This window comes from Apostichopus japonicus, chromosome 16 (genome assembly GCF_037975245.1).
Source record: "Apostichopus japonicus isolate 1M-3 chromosome 16, ASM3797524v1, whole genome shotgun sequence".
In the NCBI taxonomy this organism is placed as follows: Eukaryota; Metazoa; Echinodermata; class Holothuroidea; order Aspidochirotida; family Stichopodidae; genus Apostichopus; species Apostichopus japonicus.
This window is the reverse complement of record NC_092576.1, coordinates 8,854,855-8,876,610: the sequence shown is the minus strand read 5'-3', so window position 1 is coordinate 8,876,610 and position 21,756 is coordinate 8,854,855. Positions and strand designations below refer to the sequence as shown.

At 38.0% G+C, this 21,756-nt stretch overlaps 1 protein-coding gene across 5 annotated transcripts; it reads left to right on the top strand.

Annotated features, from left to right (window-relative positions):
* The first annotated feature begins 702 nt into the window (after nucleotides 1-702).
* LOC139982589 (ubiquitin carboxyl-terminal hydrolase 44-like) lies at nucleotides 703-21,389 on the top strand. Of its 5 annotated transcripts, none has more exons than XM_071995510.1 (12): nucleotides 703-885; nucleotides 3,955-4,110; nucleotides 5,567-5,685; nucleotides 6,622-6,792; nucleotides 7,453-7,812; nucleotides 8,646-8,817; nucleotides 9,179-9,309; nucleotides 10,827-10,973; nucleotides 12,264-12,473; nucleotides 14,052-14,285; nucleotides 14,686-14,850; nucleotides 15,351-21,389. In XM_071995510.1, the coding sequence occupies exons 2-12, from the start codon at nucleotides 4,003-4,005 to the stop codon at nucleotides 15,583-15,585; spliced, it is 2,052 nt and encodes a 683-aa protein (XP_071851611.1). In that variant the 5' UTR covers nucleotides 703-885; nucleotides 3,955-4,002; the 3' UTR covers nucleotides 15,586-21,389. The 5 variants fall into 5 exon arrangements, with proteins under 5 accessions (XP_071851611.1, XP_071851609.1, XP_071851610.1 ...); XM_071995508.1 differs by having other exon boundaries at nucleotides 703-927; XM_071995509.1 differs by having other exon boundaries at nucleotides 704-898.
* Nucleotides 21,390-21,756: the final 367 nt, after the last annotated feature.

Sequence of the window (21,756 nt, the reverse complement as noted above, 5' to 3'; positions counted from 1 at the left end):
AACACTGAATGGAGTGGGTGTTGAAGTGTGCTATATTGCACCAAATTGCACCTGCGGCCACCTGGAAAATGCAAAATATTACAAAGGGGAGGGGGACACCCCTTAGACCCCTCCCCCAGGCCGGCCATCAGTCTTCAGCCCCCCCCCCCCCCCTCTCAAAAGTACCTTCCTACGATCACACTGGATTAATATATAAACTTATGACCCAGGATCACACTAATATGATTATAAACGATAGGACAGTTCTCAATCCATAGAAAACTAATGTTAAAATCATCCCCTAAAATGCTCAAATGCGTGACAGAAAATGAATCCTCAAAGTGCTAAACTTTTTCCTTTAGGGTGGCGGTAACAAGCTGCAACACAAAAGGATCTGTTAATTTTGTGACTAAGTTCACGCCAGATGTTGGCAACTCACCTTTGCGCTCTTACTTTTGTCATAGCGCCCTCGTCAACCCATGGCTTGGTCGTGTTCCAAGCTCACTGTTGTAGATATTTTCATTTTTTATAAGGAATGAATAAATAAACTAATGATGACTTGATTTATTATAAAATGAATCATTATTAAACGCCACAGAACCCGTCTATTCCTGTTTAAGTTGCGGCCTTGAACTCACTTTTGTTCTCTGTAATCCTTATCTTGATCTTGTTCCCTGTAGAGAGGAACAATTCTGTTACGAAATTCACATTTTGTTTAGTGAAGTTAATTGACAGTACACAATATACAGTAACAAGCGATCTAATTCGTAGTGCATTGTATTGACAGCAGAACACGTTGTCGCAGCATACCAAGATCATTCATTCGAACGTTTAGAAGGGAAATTGTTGGTCTTTGAAAGCATTCATCTTTACTGTGATTCTGCCTGTGGAATAAACGACCGAAACGTAAAGTGTCTTGGTAAACTTTCGTTTTGACAGCAAACCAAAGTAATCTCCACTGTGCCGGTGGCCAATTCGTTTGTTAGTGCATTTCATGTACATTGACGCTATATGGCTATTGTACTATGCTGTGCCATGTACAGCACAGCAAATGTCATTCGTCTAACCTAATGTTATACATTTATACATAAGATTAATGGTAGGCTGTGATCAACCGATCGATACTTTGTTTACCAATATTGGCATTAGTCCGTTACTGTCATCAGGCTAACAATCATGCTATTCAGGCTTTAAGCTTAATTAAGGATTCAGAAGCATGGCAAGGTATCATTTAGTTCTAGTTGGACTGATAAAATTATATGGATATTTGTCTTACACCACAGGCATAGCCTGCTACTGCTTTTTAGTACTAGACTAGGCGCAAACTTACCACAGGCCAACTAGCCTAACGTTAGTGATAGGTCCAACAGTGTAAGTAAGGCCATGTAGTGCCTTTTGTGGTAGCCCAGAGGCTACACTAATCATGAAGCTCTATGGTTAAGCTTTATGTTAGCATACTTAAGCCTGGTTATACTTATATTTGAAGCAGATCATATTGCAGTTTTTTTTCCCTTGGGGGGGGGGGGGTGACAGCAATAGAAACACTCCATCATGGTTGATCACTTGATCCACTTGAACATTTGTCCAAAATGGCAATTTTGTGCACAGCATTTTACTTCATAAATCCCCAGAAATGTTGCAGCAGTATTCTGTGACTTATAAACTTGCAAATTATGATTCAAATATTGTCAGAGTAAGCAAATTAAGGAAAAGAAACATGTAACTTATTGAAATGAAAAACAATAGGCTATGTATTGACAAAAATACTTAACCAACCATATTATACCAAAATGGTGATACTGGAATATAAACAGTTTTGGCCTAACTTTAGAATCTGTACCATATGAATGGGAAAGCTTACTAGGGGCTAGGAAGTAGGGTTAGGGGTTAAGAAGTAGGGTTAGAAAGTAGGGAATAGAGTTAGGAATTAGGGTTAGGAAGTACAGAATAGGGTTAGGGGTTAGGAATGGTAAGGATTCTAAATTAGTACCACAGTTTTAATTCACCTTTACATTGAAGTACACGTATCAAATTGTCATAGTCTAGGCCGCATGCCACATGGATATTGTACCCTCTCTTTCGGTCCTTATTTCTTCACCTGCCCCAATAATCAAGTTTTATGTGTAATTGACTACAATGTGGCTTGGTTTAACAATGAGTTGCACAAATGTCTCAAGTTAATATAGCCTATAATAATAACAGTCATGGATTTTTGCTGTATAGATGTTCTTTTTAATTCTTATATCAACTGAGTGCTTGGTGACCAGTGTTAGTGTCCACAACACTGGAATGAAACAGACTGCATCTATTTATAGAGACCTTTAGCCCCATAGGTCTACTTGCCACTAAACAAATCCAGACTCTGGCTTCGTAGTTTCCATCCTCCTGTGGCTGCATGAGTATGAGGGATCAATAGTAAAAGCAACAACAAAATATCAGGATTAAATATCCTTTTTCTGTGGTACTTCCTTCTAACCCCATATCTGTACTTCATTGACTCTGAGCTAAGAACAACAATTAGGGCAGGCTGGCAACAAGTACAGTACCACTTAATAAGTGTTCTGCAATACTGGAACCAATCATATAGATACTGTAGGCCCTCTAGAGAATACATATTATTTGGGATGCCTTTAGTACCCTTATGAATACCTTATAAAACATTGCCCTACATGTGGTTATGAGTTATAACCCTATCGATGCTTTGCTTCACTTTATGGCCTCCTCTTAGTAGAGAATGTTTGGTGTTTTGAAGTTGTGTTTTACTGAAAATTATTGCACACTTTCCATGAAATTCAAGTTTGAATGATTTTTAGTTCACACACATTACCATGTGTGAAGTTTTGGAGTTCCAAATGTTGTCAAACTATTCAAATTTTCATTCTGCTGATTTGGTTTTTACTCTTGCCATTTAAGAAATGTTGTGAGCTTGTTTTTGGGCGATGAAACTTCCTTTTTGCTCCTGGCAGCTCATAAAGTGATAAAACAGTAACATTTTTGGTAATATTTAAATGTTCCGCAATTTTTTTTTTAATAGGATTTGCACAAAACACCATTGTTTTATTTCTGTATCAATTGGGTGTGTTGCCAGCCTTCTGTTGCTACAGTATGGGTTAGTATAGCCGGTATTCCCCCTTTCCTTCATGTGGTATGTGCTATATATGATGGGGTAAGCCACTACTTTGTTTGCAAAGTGGAGGTTTCTACTGTACTTCTATTAAGGGGCTCCCATATTAACATACTGTAGCACTGAGCACTGTAACTTAAATCAACTAAAACAAGTCTGATTTCAGGCAACCAAGTGAATGGTCTGTTAGTGTGTGATTTCCATCTCAAATACATTTAACTCAATGGAGAAGTCCCATTGACTTACTGTGTAACAGTAAAGAGTTCTTGCGAAGTTCTTGCGAAGGACAAATCAATACAAGAACGATGTCACCAAGATTATGTTAGTGGTAGATAGTAGATACTCTGTTAATATACACATATGTCACATGTCTGCTGGAACTCAGAGAAATCGAAAAGCTTGCAGAATTAAGGAACCACATTGCGAATTCCGAATCAAACAAAAAATTACCCCAGAGATGTTTGGGTTACTCTAGTCTATAGTACTGTAACTTAGTATGGAGGTAGGATGGAGACCCTTGGTTTCGTGTACTTAGCATGGCTAGCGTAAATTAGATGTAGGCTTAAAGCTGTATATATGCATACTGCACGAAACAGAGTAACGTTGTATACTACTAAGAATGCACCGTCCTGTTCAACACTCGCTTGCTTCAGATAGTTGTAAACCCTTCATATACATGCACATTGCGGAGAAATTTCAAGCATTTTTGCGTGTCCATATTATTTATCCTTGATGAAGAGTATTCAGCCTTGCTTGCTGTATGTACCATAGAACTGATCATCATGTAATAAACAGTAATTTACATGTCTCTTCCATTCATTTATTCATTGATATATTTGCTATTTTTTTAGGATAATGCTGTGAAGCTTTTGTTGCCACTGGAGTATTCTTTAGCACCGATGGACCACTGTCGTCATGTTACCAAGCTGAGAGTCGGTCACAACCATTCCATCTTAGATCCCCAACAATGGCATTGTCGGATCTGTGGAACCACGGAGAGTGTTTGGGTAAATTTATCGCGAGTCATTCCATTAAAACAATGTAATTTGTCAGGAAAATCCAATCTGAATATTATAGATTTTCTTGTTCAAAACTCCCTCGTAGCATTGTAACTAAGAAACTCACACAGATTGGTATCATTCTTGCTCAAGTTGGACAGCAATCATATCTGACTTGGAGTGTTGCCCACAGGGGTTTAATGTATAAAGGATGTGAAAGAAGCAGTGTATGGGGTCAAGTAGAAGTGGTCAGTAGAATAGTCTTTAATTAGTTAGTTAATTAATCAAGAAAGATTAATTTGGTGAAAATATCTTACTGTGATTGATTGCGATCTTATTTTGTAGTTCAGTACAGTTTGCACTTCATAGAGTTAAATTAAAAATCTTGATAAGATTGCAAGTCATTGTACAAGGAAGAAATGCTTTCAACCCAGGTGACCATGATAATATTGTACATGTTTCTTTCATGGATTAGACGAACGGTGTCAAATCGGTTGCTTTTTTCCTAGCGGCAGACAGTGGCGTAGCTAGAGGTTTTTGCGCCCGGGTGCAAGAGTAGAAAATTGCGCCCCCCCCAACACTACTGTAAGAAAACTAAATTGCAAAGCGCGCGAAAATGTTTGTTTATATTTTTTCGGGTTAGTCGTTACAGCCCCCCCCCCCCTAAATCAAATTGTGGTCCTACGCCTATGATATTTCCATCTTTCGAAATCTACTGCCTTGGAACTGTATACTGAAATACCCGAAATTTATGTGACATGTAGTCATTACAGAACACAGAACAGAATAATAAAAAAAGAAAAAACGGTCGAAATGGACTGAAAAGAAATCACAATCTATAAATTTGCTAATAAAAACAACTACATTCAGTTCAGATTCTTATTAGTAACTGGAAAATATTCATGCCTGACGACATACATCAATTTCGTCATGTTTTTCTAAAAAGTGCTTATTTTTTTTACTCTCATTCTCCCATTTCAGCGCCCCCCTAAACCCGGCGCTCGGGGCACGTGCCCTCCCTTGACTCCCCTAGCTACGCCACTGGCCGCAGATGTGTGTCCTACTTAATTAAACTAATTAAAGACTGCATCACATAGCCAACTGTACAGTAAAGTAATCATCTCTTTTAAATACAAAGATATCTTTTGACTTTTTGCACTCACCACATTTCTTTTCAGCAACTTAACATAATTGTGCAGCCCAAATGACATATATATATATGTATACTGTTTGTTATTAGATCCTACAGTTGGCCCCACTATGTAAAATTCATCTCATTATAGATACCATAAAGAGACAGACACCTTCAGTGGTACTACGACTGATGCTGTCGGTGTTGGGACTGAAACACACTTTACACTCAACCAAGTTTCCCCTTAGAACTCTCATTATCAGGTCTCACAGGCAAATAGCAAACCTCCCCATCCATACTGACAATAATTATCTTCTCCTATTTATTCCATAGGCTTGTCTGAGCTGCACTAATGTTGCCTGTGGCAGATATAACGAGGAGCACGCTCTCAGACACTTCGACGAGTCGGGACATCCTCTGGCTATAGAGGTCAATGAGAAATACGTCTTCTGGTAAGAGGGATTGGGGGAACCGGTCAAGCATGGAGAGAGACTAGAAGCGCTTGTTGCATCGATAGGTTGGGCTGTTTATCATTTTAGACTCTGAGCATGTGAACCATGAGTGCCATTCACTGGAAGGGAAATTAATTATTTCTCTAGAAGAGGAACTGCAGTCTAATATTTGTAAAGAATATATATCTAAAATAGAATGCAGTGAAAGACTTCAAACTTCCATCTTCATATCCTCTAGTCTGTAAGGCTCTCTTGCTCTTGAAATTCAAAACATTTTAATGAATTTTAGAATGGACTTGAACAATTGCATTGTGCATTAAATGATGAAAGGTGCGGTGTAATCTGCCACAGCATTGAATTAATAGTGTGAATAGTGTATTGTAATACTGTAGTGTATGAAGTAACAGTGTGAATAGTGTATTGTAATACTGTAGTGTATGAAGTAACAGTGTGAAAAGTGTATTGTAATACTGTAGTGTATGAAGTAACAGTGTGAAAAGTGTATTTTAATACTGTAGTGTATGGAGTAACATTGTGAATAGTGTAATAGCAATGACCATGCTATAATACTGTAGTGTTTGGAGTATTATAGGAATCAATAAATATTGGTGTTAAAATAGATTTTAATTCTCTAGAATTAGTAAAAAACACTCTCTCAATGATCACTTCTAGTTTCAGCCTAATTTGCATACAAATAATGGGGCTGAAGTTGTTGTTTTCTCCTTCTGGCGGTTAAACTAAATATGAGCATTCGGGGAAGGAGTAGTACTTTAAACTGTTCTCCTAGAATAAAGAATATTTCCCTTTGGAGTGTTCTTGTAGATCAATAATGAACTTGAGTGGTTAACATATACATGTATCAGATGGCTAGTGTTCTCTGATTAATTAGACTATAATTTGAATGTTAAAATTATAAATGTTCCGTCACTCCCACAGTTACGTATGTGATGAGTACGTCCTCAATGATAACGTAACTGGTGATCTCATGTTCCTACGGAGCACCTTGGAAGCCATAACCAAACAGAGCCTTGACGAGAGATTTACAAGGAGTGGCAGGAGAATGCTGAGGGCGCTCTCCGTTGACACTGGTGAAAGCTTTAAAATCAGGTGAGAGCAATAACAAGATTGATACAGACAAAATGGACATTGACAACTACAAGTTGCAATTTTGCTCGATCTTTAGCTGAAACCTTACACTGTGTACATCTTGAGAATTTGCTAAAGGCTTATTTCCCCCAACAGTCTTATCCTCAATTCTTACCATACCTCATCCTCAACGGTCAAAATGTTGCACCCATTCCCATTTCTTTCAAGTCCTTGCCTTTGCCCTCCACGGCCTTACCTTTGTACTATTCTCATATAGTTCCAATTTTCTCCTGGACTGGAAAATGTTACCCTGTCCCCTTCCTTCTGCGTCCACATCTAGTCCTTGCCTTTTCCCCAACTGTTTTACCTTAGCACCTTTCCCATAGATTTCCAGTCCGTACCTCAACCTCATTGTCATAGTGCCTTCCCATCCTCGTCAGTTTGAGATCTAGTTCTGTACTTGCCTTTGCCCCCTCTCCCTCCCCAAAATCTTTTTCCTAAATACCATTCCTCTAGAATTCATGTTGGTTCCTCACCTTATAACTAACCCCAGAGTCCTAAAGTGGCTCAATCCAAACGTTCCTCTTGATTTCTAAGTCCCTGGTACGCTGCAATCCAATAGCCAACACTCATTCCTCTCTTTAATTCTTCATGCCGTCCTATGACTTCTTTTGATTGCAGGGATGATGAGCATTTCTTCTGGAAGGACAAAGGTCACACAGCTCTGGTTCACAGACGCCTCGTCCTCCTATCCAAAGTCTTCCAGTCGTGGAAACGAGTGGTCCATGGCGACAAACTCGATGAGAAGCAGGAACCAAAGCGATCTCTCCGAGTGAAGAAGAGACCGGGCTCCAAGATATCATCGGGGAAAGGGGCGCTACAGAGTGTCAAGGAGGATGAAGTATTGCAGACGATGGAAACCAACAACAAAAGCCAGTTGGGGAACGAGAGGAGAAAGTGGGCCTCGCTCACTCCCGGAGTAACCGGTCTCAGAAACCTTGGAAATACTTGTTATATGAACTCCATACTGCAAGTATTAAGGTGAGGTCAAAGGTCATTTAGATAAGCACCTAATCAGTAGCAGTGTTATCACCAAATATCTTTGTGGATGAAAGATGAAGTTCTTGGTCTTTTTGTTTTTGGGGGAGGGGAGGGGGGCAACTCTTGCACAGTTCTTGGTGAGTGCAAAAAAAAGATTTGAGGACATAATAATGTATGTTTTTGTATATATGCACTTGTTTTGTATTCTGACCAGGGGGGGGGGACTTGAACAAAGGAATGCCAAGTCCTCAGACATCTATTCAAAAGAATCACCAAGTCCTCAGAAGAACTCAGAAGGTTATGTGGATCTGAACAATGGGAAAACAATACAGCCTGAATGTAAAACACACCTGTGTGATTTTGTGTATGGTATCCACAACATCTCAGTATCTTTTGTGGACTTAATACTTTGGTGAGTACAAGAACCCATTTTGAAATTGAGGCTGGACAATGGACAGATGAGCTGAATGTCTGAGGACCTATTAAACACAATAGCTTCAAAAATGGCATGTTTCTTCTTCTTTTTAACTTCATGATCGGTAAGTTTAGATACACCATGGTGAGTCCAAGAATCCTAGATAGGTGGAGGTCAAAGGTCATTCAAGCTGAGCAGCACTCAAAGTGTAATATACCTATTGATAGGGTGATAAAGTATAACATCAGTTTTTTTAGTGGAGTTTCCCCGACAGCTAGTTGGTCGGTATAAATTAAATAGTAAAACTTACTATACAAAAGAACATTGTTACACATTAACAGCAGCCATTGAGCATCTCAAGTAACTTGGCTTGTATTATTTATTCATTTTCCCCCCCCCCACCACCCCCATCATCTAGTCACCTAAAAAGATTCAGGGATTGCATGCTGCGTCTTGAGTTTGATTCTCAACCCTTGACGAGAGGAGAGAAGACGGAGGTTGGAGTAGGAGGAGGAGGATCAGAGAGTGGACCCCCTGTTAAGAGACAGAGGAAGGAGTACACTCGACAGACCACGATGGAATGCTTTAATGTGAGTACAGATGAATTCTGGAAAAAGTCCCAGGTCGTTTTGAAGAAAAAAAACACACAAAAAGGAATCGTTAACTTGCTGGACTGCAATTCACTTGTGATGGATGTAACAGCTCTAATAGCAATATTGGTGGTAAATTGGGGTATGAATGGTAAACATAATATATGTCAAGTATGAGACTGGTTACCAGTGTACGCAGATTCTCATAACAAGGGGAATTCTACTTGTAAAACAGTCTGCCAAACACCCACGCTCCCTTTCAACCATTTTTGTAAAACTTGTTAGGATTATTAAATCTCACCACAAGTTTTTGCTGTCGTTTTTGAATTTGTTTATATATATTTCATTGGTTTTATTTCAGGAAGCTCAGACACCGAGAGGAGGTGGGTTGGCCGATGGTAAATCTAGACGTTCCATGGGGCTCAGCGGGGGAGCAGATGCTACGGGAGAGACGTCCCTACATAATGACTTGGGACCAAATAAGAAGAGACTGTGAGTAGTCCTCCTGTCTTCCACTAGAAATATGACAGAAGGAAAGATTTATCTGGGAAAGGATAATTCTGCACAATCCTTCCCAAACAGAATTCTTTATGAAATTCACATTCCGTTGGGTAGCATATATCAGTATCATCAACTCCCTGGAGGTACCGATGGTCTGTTATGAAAGTACTATAACAAAATAACAATTTATTTTGTGTTCATCCACCATCTGTATCAGACTTCCTGGAGGTACTGATGGTCTGTTTTGACACTAGTATAACAAAATAACAATTTATTTTGTGTTCATCCACCAACTGTATCAGAATTCTTAGAGGTACTGATGGTATGTTATGACAGTACTATAACAAAATAACAATTTATTTTGTGTTCATACCCCATCTGTATCAGAATTCTTGGAGGTACTGATGGTCTGTTATGACAGTACTATAACAAAATAACAATTTATTTCGTGTTCATACACCATCTTCCTGGAAGTACTGATGGTCTGTTACTACACTAATATAACAAAATAACAATTTATCTTGTGTTCATACACCATCTGTATCATACTTCCTGGAAGTAATGATGGTCTGTTACTACACTAATACAACAAAATAACAATTTATTTTGTGTGCATCCACCAACTGTATCAGAATTCTTGGAGGTACTGATGGTCTGTTATGACAGTACTATATAACAAAGTAACAATTTATTTTGTGTGCATCCACCAACTGTATCAGAATTCTTGGAGGTACTGATGGTCTGTTATGACAGTACTATATAACAAAGTAACAATTTATTTTATGTGCATCCACCAACTGTATCAGAATTCTTGGAGGTACTGATGGTCTGTTATGACAGTACTATATAACAAAGTAACAATTTATTTTATGTGCATCCACCAACTGTATCAGAATTCTTGGAGGTACTGATGGTCTGTTATGACAGTACTATAACAAAATAACAATTTATTTCGTGTTCATACACCATCTGTTTCTTACTTCCTGGAAGTACTGATGGTCTGTTATGACAGTACTATAACAAAATAACAATTTATCTTGTGTTCATACACCATCTGTATCATACTTCCTGGAAGTACTGATGGTCTGTTACTACACTAATATAACAAAATAACAATTTATTTTGTGTGCATCCACCAACTGTATCAGAATTCTTGGAGGTACTGATGGTCTGTTATGACAGTACTATAACAAAATAACAATTTATTTTATGTGCATCCACCAACTGTATCAGAATTCTTGGAGGTACTGATGGTCTGTTATGACAGTACTATAACAAAATAACAATTTATTTTGTGTACATCCACCAACTGTATCATACTTCCTGGAAGTACGGATGGTCTGTTACTACACTAATATAACAAAATAATTTATTTTGTGTTCATACACCATCTGTATCAGACTTCCTGGAGGTACTGATGGTCTGTTATGACACGAGTATAACAAAATAATAAAATATTTTGTGTTACACATATATGTTTTGTAAGTATCTTCCTTCTTCATCAACAGTCTTTGTCACGAGCTCCACATGTTACTCAGGGTTATGTGGTCTGGTAAATGGGCCATCGTCTCACCTCACGGCATCCTTAGTGCCGCCTGGCAACTTATCCCGTCTTTCCGTGGCTACTGTCAACAAGATGCTCAGGAGTTTTTATGGTTAGTATTTTACAACAACAGTTTATTAATAGTGATGTCAATTGAAATATGAATATGGCAGCATAGCAAACTTCATAATTAGATAGATATATGTATAGTGTACATTAAACTTTATATATGATTATTCATAGCTATGTGCTAACTAGCAGCCAATTGGCACACTCTATATGGTACTTTCATGTTACACACTGCTATAGCCTTGTGATATAAATATGCATGTTAGAAGCCTGGCAGCATAGCAAACTTTATACATAGATAGATATGTTATAGTTCTTTAAACTGGTATGAATATTCATAGCTATGTGCTATACCAGCAGCCAATTGGCACACTCTATATGGTACTTTCTTCTCACACACTTCAATGCTCTTGTCATATAAATATGCATGTTAGAAGCCTGACAGCATGGCAAACTTTATAAATAGATAGATATGTTAGTGTACTTTAAACTGGTATGTATATTCATAGCTATGTACTAGACCAGCAGCCAATTAGAACACTCTATGGTACTTTCATATCACACAGTGAGTCACACAGTCTTCTGTCAATGACCGGTGCTTTGTTTAAGTGACACATGAGAATGACTTTCTGGTGATTGGTTGCATTCGCTCAGACTGGGCTGTTCTAGTCATGATTTACTGCTGCGAACTGCTGACTGGAACTGTGGGAAATGCTAGATATTCAGTTTTCGAAACTGCAACCGACAAGACTTAAAACTGGCAAAATCTTATATTATTGTAGTCTTAAAGGTAGTCAGTATAGGCCCCAAATTAAAGAATGCTATAATTGCTAGAAATTTTCAAAAGTACTTTCCTGGAGGTCTTTACTCTCCAAATTGTTCTCGGACTGTTTTAAGGAACAAACAAGATGACTGAATGTCCCAGTGAGGAAAATTTCCTCGAAGGTTGTAATAAAAACAGTAAGAATTTTGGCCCAAAGGTGACCATATTTGAATATCTAGCATATTTGGGGGGAATACAGCATGCCTTTAAGTACCAGCACACTGCTAGACTATCTAGGATATGTCGGTTAACTTAAATGATCCAGTTGAGTTGACGGTTCTGATCCATCAGGACGTGGGTAAGTTGGCTCTATAGAAATATGATGTTGTCTCCACAAAAGCATGGAGTGTAATATGAAAGTAATGTAAGAAATAATCCTAACTGGATACGAAATACATAAGGTTGATAAATAAAACGGCACCATTAGAATAACTTCAACACAAGAATCTTCCCCGAAAACTAATATTTTTCTTCATTTTGCTCTTCCTTCTTTTCTCTGTTTATAAATAGTGAATTTTTAGATAAAATTCATTCTGAGTTACAGGACTTGATCAAGTCCCTACCAGTCCAGGTTGACAACGGTCTGCCCTGCTTGGTCAGTGAAATAATAAGCAGCAGCTTTGAGGGTCGACTGGTCAGTCAGGTCAAGTGCAAGAAATGCGGCCACATCTCAAAAACTTACGAATCATTCTGGGATCTCAGTCTCGAGTTTCCGGCACGGTGAGGATGTTTTCTAATCCTCGGGCAATTTTTTTTTGTATTGGCCTACTTGTGAATAATAGATATGAAGGGTGGAAAATAAAAAGTATTTGAATAATTGCAGTCATTGTCGGTGTTCCCTAGCAATAGAGTTGCTCGTTACATTCGACAGTAATAGTCTTCTGGGAAGAGCTAGAATGGTGCAGGTGGATTATTTGGGGATTGGAGTCTGGATCTCTCAGGTTGTTGGGTACACTTGTAGATGGTACTTCAAAGTTCTATTTTTGCTTACAAAATTAACAAGATTACTGAAGATCTACTGGTGTTAGGGGAACTATTTATCTGCTATTTTCATCGCAGATCGGTCAAATTGATAATATGAATTACAAAGATGCATAGCAGATTTATACATACTGCTCGCACTTCCACCTGGGAAAGGTTGCTTTGCTAGATCAGCTCCACAGCTCTGGAACAGTCGCCTCCTTACATCTGAAAACAATCCAGCATGTGTCAACTTTCCAGAAAGAACTCAAGACATTCTTATTCATGAATGCGTATCCATTTGTTTGATAACTGTTGTGTCCATTTTGGGTACTTTGCTCCTACAGCACTTCTGAGCATTTTTTTTAACTGGATAAAAGCCCTTCACAAATTCTTATATTATTATGATTATTATTATATGGAGAGACACAGTATAGTATATGCCTAGTACTAGAGGAGCCCTAATGTTACAGAAGCCGAGCTATCTTCGTAGGTATTTTTGCCGATGTGCTTCAGAATTGTTTGAGACTCTAGATCTAGCTGCTTATTAATGATTCTGTGACATGTTTTCATCACTTACTCTTGGTGAAGAAAGTTAAACATTCATACTGCACGGAAATATAATTTACCAATGTACAATTACGTAGCACCATGTACCTGCCTAAGTGCCTAACCATAGTTTACAGAAAGTATTGATGTTGTCGATCCGTAGTATGGAGACTCGAACAGCAATCATAGTGGCGAGTGGAGTTTGCATTTTGGCGAGAAAATTTTTAGTCATGGTCGCAAGAATTTTATCTGAAAGAAAGGAAAGCTTCCGGTATCAGATTCATTAAAGATGTAACTAATTACTAATTATAATTACTGATGGAAACTGTGATGCTTTTTTACATTTCTGTTTTTTTTTTAATTCTTGATGAGAGACTGATATAGTGTTTCTTCTTTCTTGATGGAGCTGGTGCCTTGTTTTGAATCAAGTAATTTATCTTCATTAATATTGTTAGCAGTATAGATATACTCCAAAAACTTGGCTTGATCTGCCAAAACAAATTATTCAGAAAAATTGTACCAAGTAGAGAGAGATTAGGGAGGTGGGGAGGGAGGGAGTAAGGGAGGGAGCGGGAATTGGTACGCTGGTGATTATGGTTCTCTAGTTTCAAACTCCTTCAGGTATGAGCTTTAGAGGAAGCAGACACCTGATGCAGGGACACAGACTCAGTTACTAGTGTAAACAATCAAAGTCTTGATTTCATCAGGGAGATGGGGTTGCGATTTGCAATGTATGATTTCTGAATCAAATTGAAACCTATGGTATCCTAAACACTGTTTTACCCGCAGATACCAAATAAGTCAGAAGAATTCCACCGCCTCGGAAGAGAATTGTCCCCTGAAGGAGATGCTGAGCAAGTTCACGGAGGTCGAGGAGCTGGAGGGGTTGGTCTACGAGTGCGCAAAATGTAACGAGAGAAGACGGGAGTCTACGGGCAAACCACCAATCAGAACCGAGGCTTCGAAACAACTATTAATGACCAAACTGCCAAGAGAACTGCGTCTCCATCTGAAGAGGTTTCGGTGAGTACGGCCGTTGACTTCCAGGAAAATAGCCAAGAAATCTGAACTAGTAACTTGAGGGTTTCAAGCCCTTGCGCTGAACCAACTGAGCTATCTTATCCTAAATTAGCGTTGGTACTGTGTCTATATCACTCTAGGGAGGGGGGCGCCAGTCAGAAAAATGCAAAACTTTGTTTGCTACGTAACCAGGTATGGCTACCTCAATATGTTCTGTGATACCTGTAAAAGTGGTAGGGAAACAGGATTTCAAGAAAAATTCTGCATCATATTCACTTCTGTTTTATATTATATACAATATGTACGTGTGTAGGTAGATTTGAGCCCCAATTTTTTGTAAATTCCTTTCTTGGTTAAAGTTGCTCACACGGAAACTTAATCAGCGATCTTTTGTGTTTCTCAGGTGGTCAGGTCGAAACCACAGAGAGAAGATTAATGTACATGTGAACTTTGTCGATGAGCTGGACGTGAGACCATTCTGCCTTATTCACCCGGCTGCCGAGGAACTTCTGACCGAAGAAGACTACATGTTTGACCTATCAATGGTCGTTATTCACCACGGGAGAGGGTAAGTTACGATAATTAATTGAGGGGACTACTTGCTTGACTTATTCATGGTCGTTATCTTGGGTCCCTTACTGTACTTCATATTGTGGTATGTGGATTCAATTATAGTAAGCATTAAATATAAAAGCAGGACATATTTTTAATGGTAGTTCGGTGTTCCGGATTACGGATCTTACTAATCATTAATTAATTCTAATTTCTGGTAAAAAAAATATTACCACTTACAGCATTATGTATGGGTTATATATAACTCTCAAACACTTCATGATACTAAACAACTGGGTTACAACAGATAATGAGCCCAAAAAAGCCACAGGGCCAGCAGAGAAAAAAACGAAGGCAACTTGATGCGTCGGTCGCTAATGACGTTACAGGTAGTTGCATCGCATCACTATCTTAAATTGAAGAAATATCAGCATTTTATTAAAAGTGCTCAGCAGAAGCACAGGTGTCCATCACTTAATTCCATTCTTTGACAATTTTTCTTTAAACCGACTGCAGGTTCAGTTCTGGGCATTATACTGCTTATTGCTGGAATGCCGAGGGGTCATTCTGGGCCCACTGTAACGACGCTCGGCTGGACCTCTGCTCGATCGAAGACGTGACCACCAGTCAAGCCTACATTCTCTTTTACACCAAACGTACCTCAAACATCTTGGATTCTACCCCGGAGAAACTACCACCCCCCGTTACCACAGCAACCAGGTCAAAGAGGAGAAGAAGAATAACACTCTGAGGATCAGCGGGGGAAGAAAGACAGGGTTTTGAAAGGCGAGACATTCCAGGTGTGCTGTATTGTAACATGCTGTAAATATGTATCAGGGCAATTCATCTTTCAACAAAGAAAAAATTTTAAAAGCAAGAGGAGATTGTTCGACAAGCACGGAGAATTGAAATGATGACTTCAATCGTATTTTTGCACAAATTTGGTCGGCTAATTCAGCCAACCGGCTGCTGCTGTGTATTGGTGTTCAGTAACGACCGGATTGCAAAATGTATTTCTAGTTCTGGTTTTATGAGTATCAAAATTAGATGATATTAAGAGTTTGTTCGTCAATAATCGCCCAAAATTATTCGAAGAAAAGGTTAGTTTTTCAGAAAATACTTCCCTGTGGTTTGGAACCGTTAGATCATTCACAGACTTTGAATAGAATTGAATTAGACTATAAAAGACCACAGTGAGACAATTTCTTTAGGGTAGTTGTAAAATTGTTGATGAATTTTGACACCATCAATACAAACTTGTGAAATGTCTTAAAAGTTCCTCAAGTTGCTATGTCATTGTTATTTTTAGGTGATCTGCATTTGCTTTCAATCTTGGACATTATGCGACATATGGATACATCTTTCTATTGAAAGTGGATACTTTTTCGTACCACAATGACTATAGTGTTTCAAAGATGTTTCGAGTTGCAGTTCCAAACTTCAGACACTTCTTAGAAGATTCCAAAATGGTAACACTCACTGGAGTCAGACAAATCTTGGAAAAGAACATTTCAGTTGTCGTGGATAAAATTCACCCTCGGATAGAAACGTACATGTGGTGGGAGATGTGAAATGTTAAAAAGTGGGAATTTACTTGCGATCAATTTTACCCCCAAATAATTCTAGATTTTCCTGATTGAGGTGACCAAAAGAGTTGATACTACCTCTCCCCCCTCCCGTCCCCTCCACTGCCCGTACACCCCATATCCCATCCCTTACGAATATTCTTTTAAATATGAACTGTAAGTTTGGTTGCCCGTACCCGTATCCACATCCATGTAATATCTTTGAGTATTTACGTTAAAACCTCCCTGATTACTGTTAATAAACTGTCTTGTTCACTTCACCAATATATTCATCTACCTCAGTCTCGCTCCTGTACATGCTTATGAATATGTATAGATGTGAATAAAACATTGTCAATATCATCATCCCCAAAGTTATAGAGACTCCTAAACATTTACTACAAGTTTTCAAAATCCATTTCTCATGGATTGTTCTGTCCATCAAAATTCGTTCCTAATTATGATGAGGGTTTCATCAGATGATGAAACTTCTTGGTGAGGGGGGGGGGGGGAGGTTGGGGTAAGCACTGAAGGAGGAAGAAGAAGAAAAGCGAACGTTGCTTCTTTTTTTTCCACATATATTGTGGTTATACAAATAATGGGGAAGAAGGGGCCAAGGCCCCCCTCCCACTAACATCATCATTAGGGATAAATGGTTGGTCGGGAATTTGTTTAAATTCACTCTGGGAATAATAAGACCACCATTTTACTCCCACGATGCCCTTCCATGAAGTTCCTTGCCCACTACCTATATCAGTAGGGTGGAAAAAGAATCACCCCCCTCCCACCCCCTTGAAATCATTTGCATGTTTTAGTGTACCATACTGCAATATATAATGCTGTGGTGTTACACGGAACCCATCAACTTTTTCACAGATTTCCATGGTCACATTATCCATTGCTATATTGCACAAAATTAAAAAAAAAAAAATCCCCAAAACTTGCTAATTATATATAGAAAGCTAGGGTTATTATTTGACTTAATTCTTGGTTTGTTTGTTTTTTCCTTTGTTTTTTTTTTCTTAAAGCCTGAATATAATTAAAAAACCAAAAAAATGTAGTCAATGCTATGCAAATTTAGGTTTGATTTTCGTCTTTATTGCAAATAAACAGATTTTTGTTTTTACTTAGTTCCATTAACACCATTAACCCCCCCTTCCCTCCCCCCTCATTAATATGAACTTTTTAAGGACATTTTTGTTTGGTTAATAGCCCCGCATAGATAGATCAAAACAGCAAACAAAAAAGGATTTTCTCTGCATCAGGATGCAATCAATAATGATGGTAATTATGTATAAATTTTGTTTTGTTTGATTCTTTGATTTATTTTGCCTTTTTTAATTATTTCTTTATTTTGACGATTAAGCAGCTGGTTACGTCTGTGACTTAACCGTTTGGCGTGATGCAAATTAAGTCCTAGACTCAAAATATATTGTTCTCATTTCTTGCTGTCATTTCCCAAGTAGACATTGTTTTATTCCTTGTAATAGACTGTTCCTTCTCAAGACAAGATAAAAACTATTTTTTTTAGCTTAAAGATCATCACTATTGCGCCCCAAATTTAGCTGGCTAAAATTTTCAAAATTTACTCTGGATTTCCGAGTCTCCAAATTTTTCCCAAATGAATTAGATAATTATCTAAGAGAGGAACAAATGCCCTGAGGGTTGCAGTGAAATGTGTGTTGAAGTCTGAAATATAGTGACCATTATTTGACATTCCTAGCAGATTTGGTGGCAACACTGATTACCTTTATTAGAACAACAACACTTTGATAGCAGCTGTGACTTTGTACAGACTGTGTTGCACAAACAAAAAGGGGTCTTTTGTCATTTTCGTAATATATTAATACGATTAAATAATTAATATGATAAATTTAATTAATTAATATGATTCATATGTAATTATTTGAAAGAATTGCCCTGGTGATAATTTGTATATTTCATTAATGAAAAGAGGAACATGTTATGAGCATTCTGGTGTAATTTGCATGAATTACCTAGGGGCACATCGGTTTTGAGAGTATAGGGGTAACCTATGTATTGTACTGACTGTTGCATCACAATGGTGTTGGTCCTATGGTAACAGTGTATAGTGTTAGCCATGTGTGGGTGTGGTGGTTGATGTTTAAGAGTAAAATATGGTCATGTTGAAATTACAAGGTAAACATTGTGCGGTTGTATCCATGTTATCTTGGTTCATGTCTCATAACATAACATATGGGATATTTAGAACTAACACTGAACAGTGTTAAAAAAATGAGATGTATTATGGTTGATATTGAACTTGCAGCGTATCTGTTCATAATGAACCTATAGTGGTAAATAATATATAGTGTAACCCGTGTTTTATGGTTAAAAGTATCAACCATGCGTTGTGGTTAATAGTGTTACCCATGTATTGTGGGTTATAGTCTTAACCATGTATTGTGACTAATATTGTTACCCATGGGTTATGGTTAATGGTTTTAACCATGTATTGTGACTAATAGTGTTACCCATGGGTTAGGTTAATGGTTTTAACCATTCATTGTGATTAATGGTGTAACCCATGGGTTGTGGTTTATAGTCTTAACCATGTATTGTGACTAATAGTGTTACCTATGGCTTGTGGTTAATAGTGTTAACCATGTATTGTGGTTCATATTGTTACCTATGGGTTGTGGTTAATAGTGTTAACCATGTGTTGTGGTTCATATTGTTACCTATGGGTTGTGGTTAATAGTGTTAACTGTATATTGTGGTTCATAGTGTTAACCATGTATTATGGTTGATATCATCTAACCAGTAAGGTTCATAGTGAAGGTATAGTAGGTAAATATTGTGCATTGTTATCAATGTAAGGTGTGCAATGTAACAGATCCCTACAAACTTATGAGCCCTTTGTCTTATGACACAATAATGATAATAATATGTATTGTGTATTAAACCTGCTGACAATATGACTAAAGCTGTGCATTTCTGTTCTTGCAAATATTCATAATACACTGCCTGTCAGCAGGTCTGGGAGATGGGTCAATTAGAAGGTCAATTGGAAATATGGGAGGAATAATGAAATTTAGTCTCATTTTTCTAATACACTTGAATTAGGAAAAAATGAAAAATTTCACAAAAAGGAGACAAGTTGACATAATTGTCTTGGGTTCCTGGCTTTTGACACCCCTGTTTGTCAGGAGCTGGTTATAGAATGATCACCTGATGCAAGTCAAATACCACTTGAAATAGGAGTTGATTTATCTTATTCCAGATGAAACCTCTCCTCATGCGTTGTCCAGCTAGCTTAATTTAAAATTTACTGCCGTAATCTTTTGCTGAATTAAGTGGCATTATTTCATTTTGTAAAGTAATCGTCTATTAAAAAGGATGCTACGGTGACATTTTTCAGTTGTGAAAAGATATTTCTTATTTTTTATTTCTGTATTGTATGGTAATATACTCAGTAGGGTACTGAAAATCTAACACAGAGGATCTGGGGCTTGTTGCAAACACAAGCTTATTACATTTCCTCTGCTATAAAGCAAGGCTCGGTACAGAGATGAGGGGATCGTTAGTCTAACCTTCCTAGATTGATTGTCATTTGTAGTGAAAAAATAATTAATTAATAAATTAAAACAAATTAATGTACTTGCATTAAAAAAAGTATTTTTTCCCCTTCTTTTTTTGTGGCCTTCATTGGCTTTCGTAGATTAGTAAACCAACTGGAAATCTAAGTTGACAGGCAAGAGTTTTTGTAGCTTGTAAAAATTTCCCAATTGATGCTTTGCTTCTGCATTCTGGTGAAAACTTTTCAGCTTTCCTTTTGATAAGAATTCCTTGTTGAAAATACCACTCAAAGTTTCCCCCTTGTTAGTGGTATGAAGGTTCTGTTTTCAGGCAGTTAAAGCTTGTCATTAAGGTTCCTCAGTGTATCTGGCTGACGGGGTTGGGTGTCGGAGGGTGGGTCTCATTGAGTGACTCTTTGCGTGGCCAAATTCAGTAAAATCAGATTATGAAAGTATGATTTAACATTTTGTCTTTGAACTTTCACTAACATATTGGTAACCATTTTGATGAAGTTGTATTTCTTTGGGAATTTGATTTAATTGGAATATTGAACATGGTAATGGTGTTATCTAAACAACAATATGAAGCTGGTCATGAGAGTGATTTGAAACTACCCCCTCCCTCCCTTCCATCCTCCTAACTTCATCTCACCTCTCCCTCGCTCTCTCCAATATTTGCTGAATCAATCTGTATACCAGAGTAATATTTTACTCAAATTGAAATATTGCTACAAATCTTTCAGTGTTGCCCAGTTAATGTTATCGATTTGAGTAGGATTTGGCAATATGGAAAACAATATTAAAGTTTAGATACATTATTTTAGCGAGTGATTCAAAGGTACTTAAATGGAATAAGTGGATAAGGGGATGTTAAGTGATTTGGATGGCTGGAGAACAGTATCTTCTGATCCTCTGACCACCACCCCCCCCCCCTCCCTCCACTTCCTGCCCATTTAAGCAGCCTCTTATGAAAATTGCAGAAACTTATTTCTATCTGGCCGTCATATAAAATTGATTGGGAAACCCTATAGTAAAGGTCCGTGGTAGTTTGGATTGTCACTGCCCAACTGGCAAAGTGTTATTATCAACTATGGGGACCCTGTTGTTGCTACCATGACGGCCCAGCAAATCTTGGTTATGTTTTACATATAAAATGTGAATTTTCAAGCTTTGGTATAGGTAAAAAATTGTTCAGAAGTGACCAAAGTTTTGTGGTTCAAGTCTGGAGTGCTTGGTCAGCATTTGATAGACGTTGGATATCTCCAACACTTTCATATATTTTTCAAGGTCGCTTAACTAAAGTAATTTAACGTTTTTCTCTTATATAGTGAGGGACCTTGTGGTTTTGTTGATACCACTGCCTGCCACTGTTCTAAGTGTAGGTTAGCCTTGTAAATATCAGGCTATTGTTGCATATCAACTGTAATAAAGTTATTCTTCAAAAAACGTGATCTATATTCATTGCTATTTCTTGAACTGAATCTCATAAGTTGCGAGAAATTTGAACCCTTTATTGCAATCATTCGAATGAATCATGCCCCCCCTCCCCTCCCCTCCCCCACACCTTTCCCCCTGGATTCAACATAAGGTCCTACTTACTCCAGTCTCCATCTCCACCATAGCAAGTACTCCCTACTTGTCCAGTCCTTTCCATCTACCCAATCACCCTCCAAGAAATCACCGGCAAGCAGCTGCGAATCAAAATCAAAGTGACCAACCAGGGTCCTGGTGTGAAGCAGGGCAGACAATGAGCTCTCCCCCAATGATTTTCACAGCAATATTCATTATTCTCGCCATAGGCGGCAATCTTCACACCCC

Excerpts from the sequence above, each read along its gene's own strand:
- LOC139982589 (XM_071995510.1), top strand. The coding sequence starts at position 4,003 with ATGGACCACTGTCGTCATGTTACCAAGCTGAGAGTCGGTCACAACCAT. Across the intron at positions 4,111-5,566 it reads GAACCACGGAGAGTGTTTGG|GCTTGTCTGAGCTGCACTAA; the intron begins GTAAATTTATCG and ends TTTATTCCATAG. Across the intron at positions 14,851-15,350 it reads GTTATTCACCACGGGAGAGG|GTTCAGTTCTGGGCATTATA; the intron begins GTAAGTTACGAT and ends AACCGACTGCAG.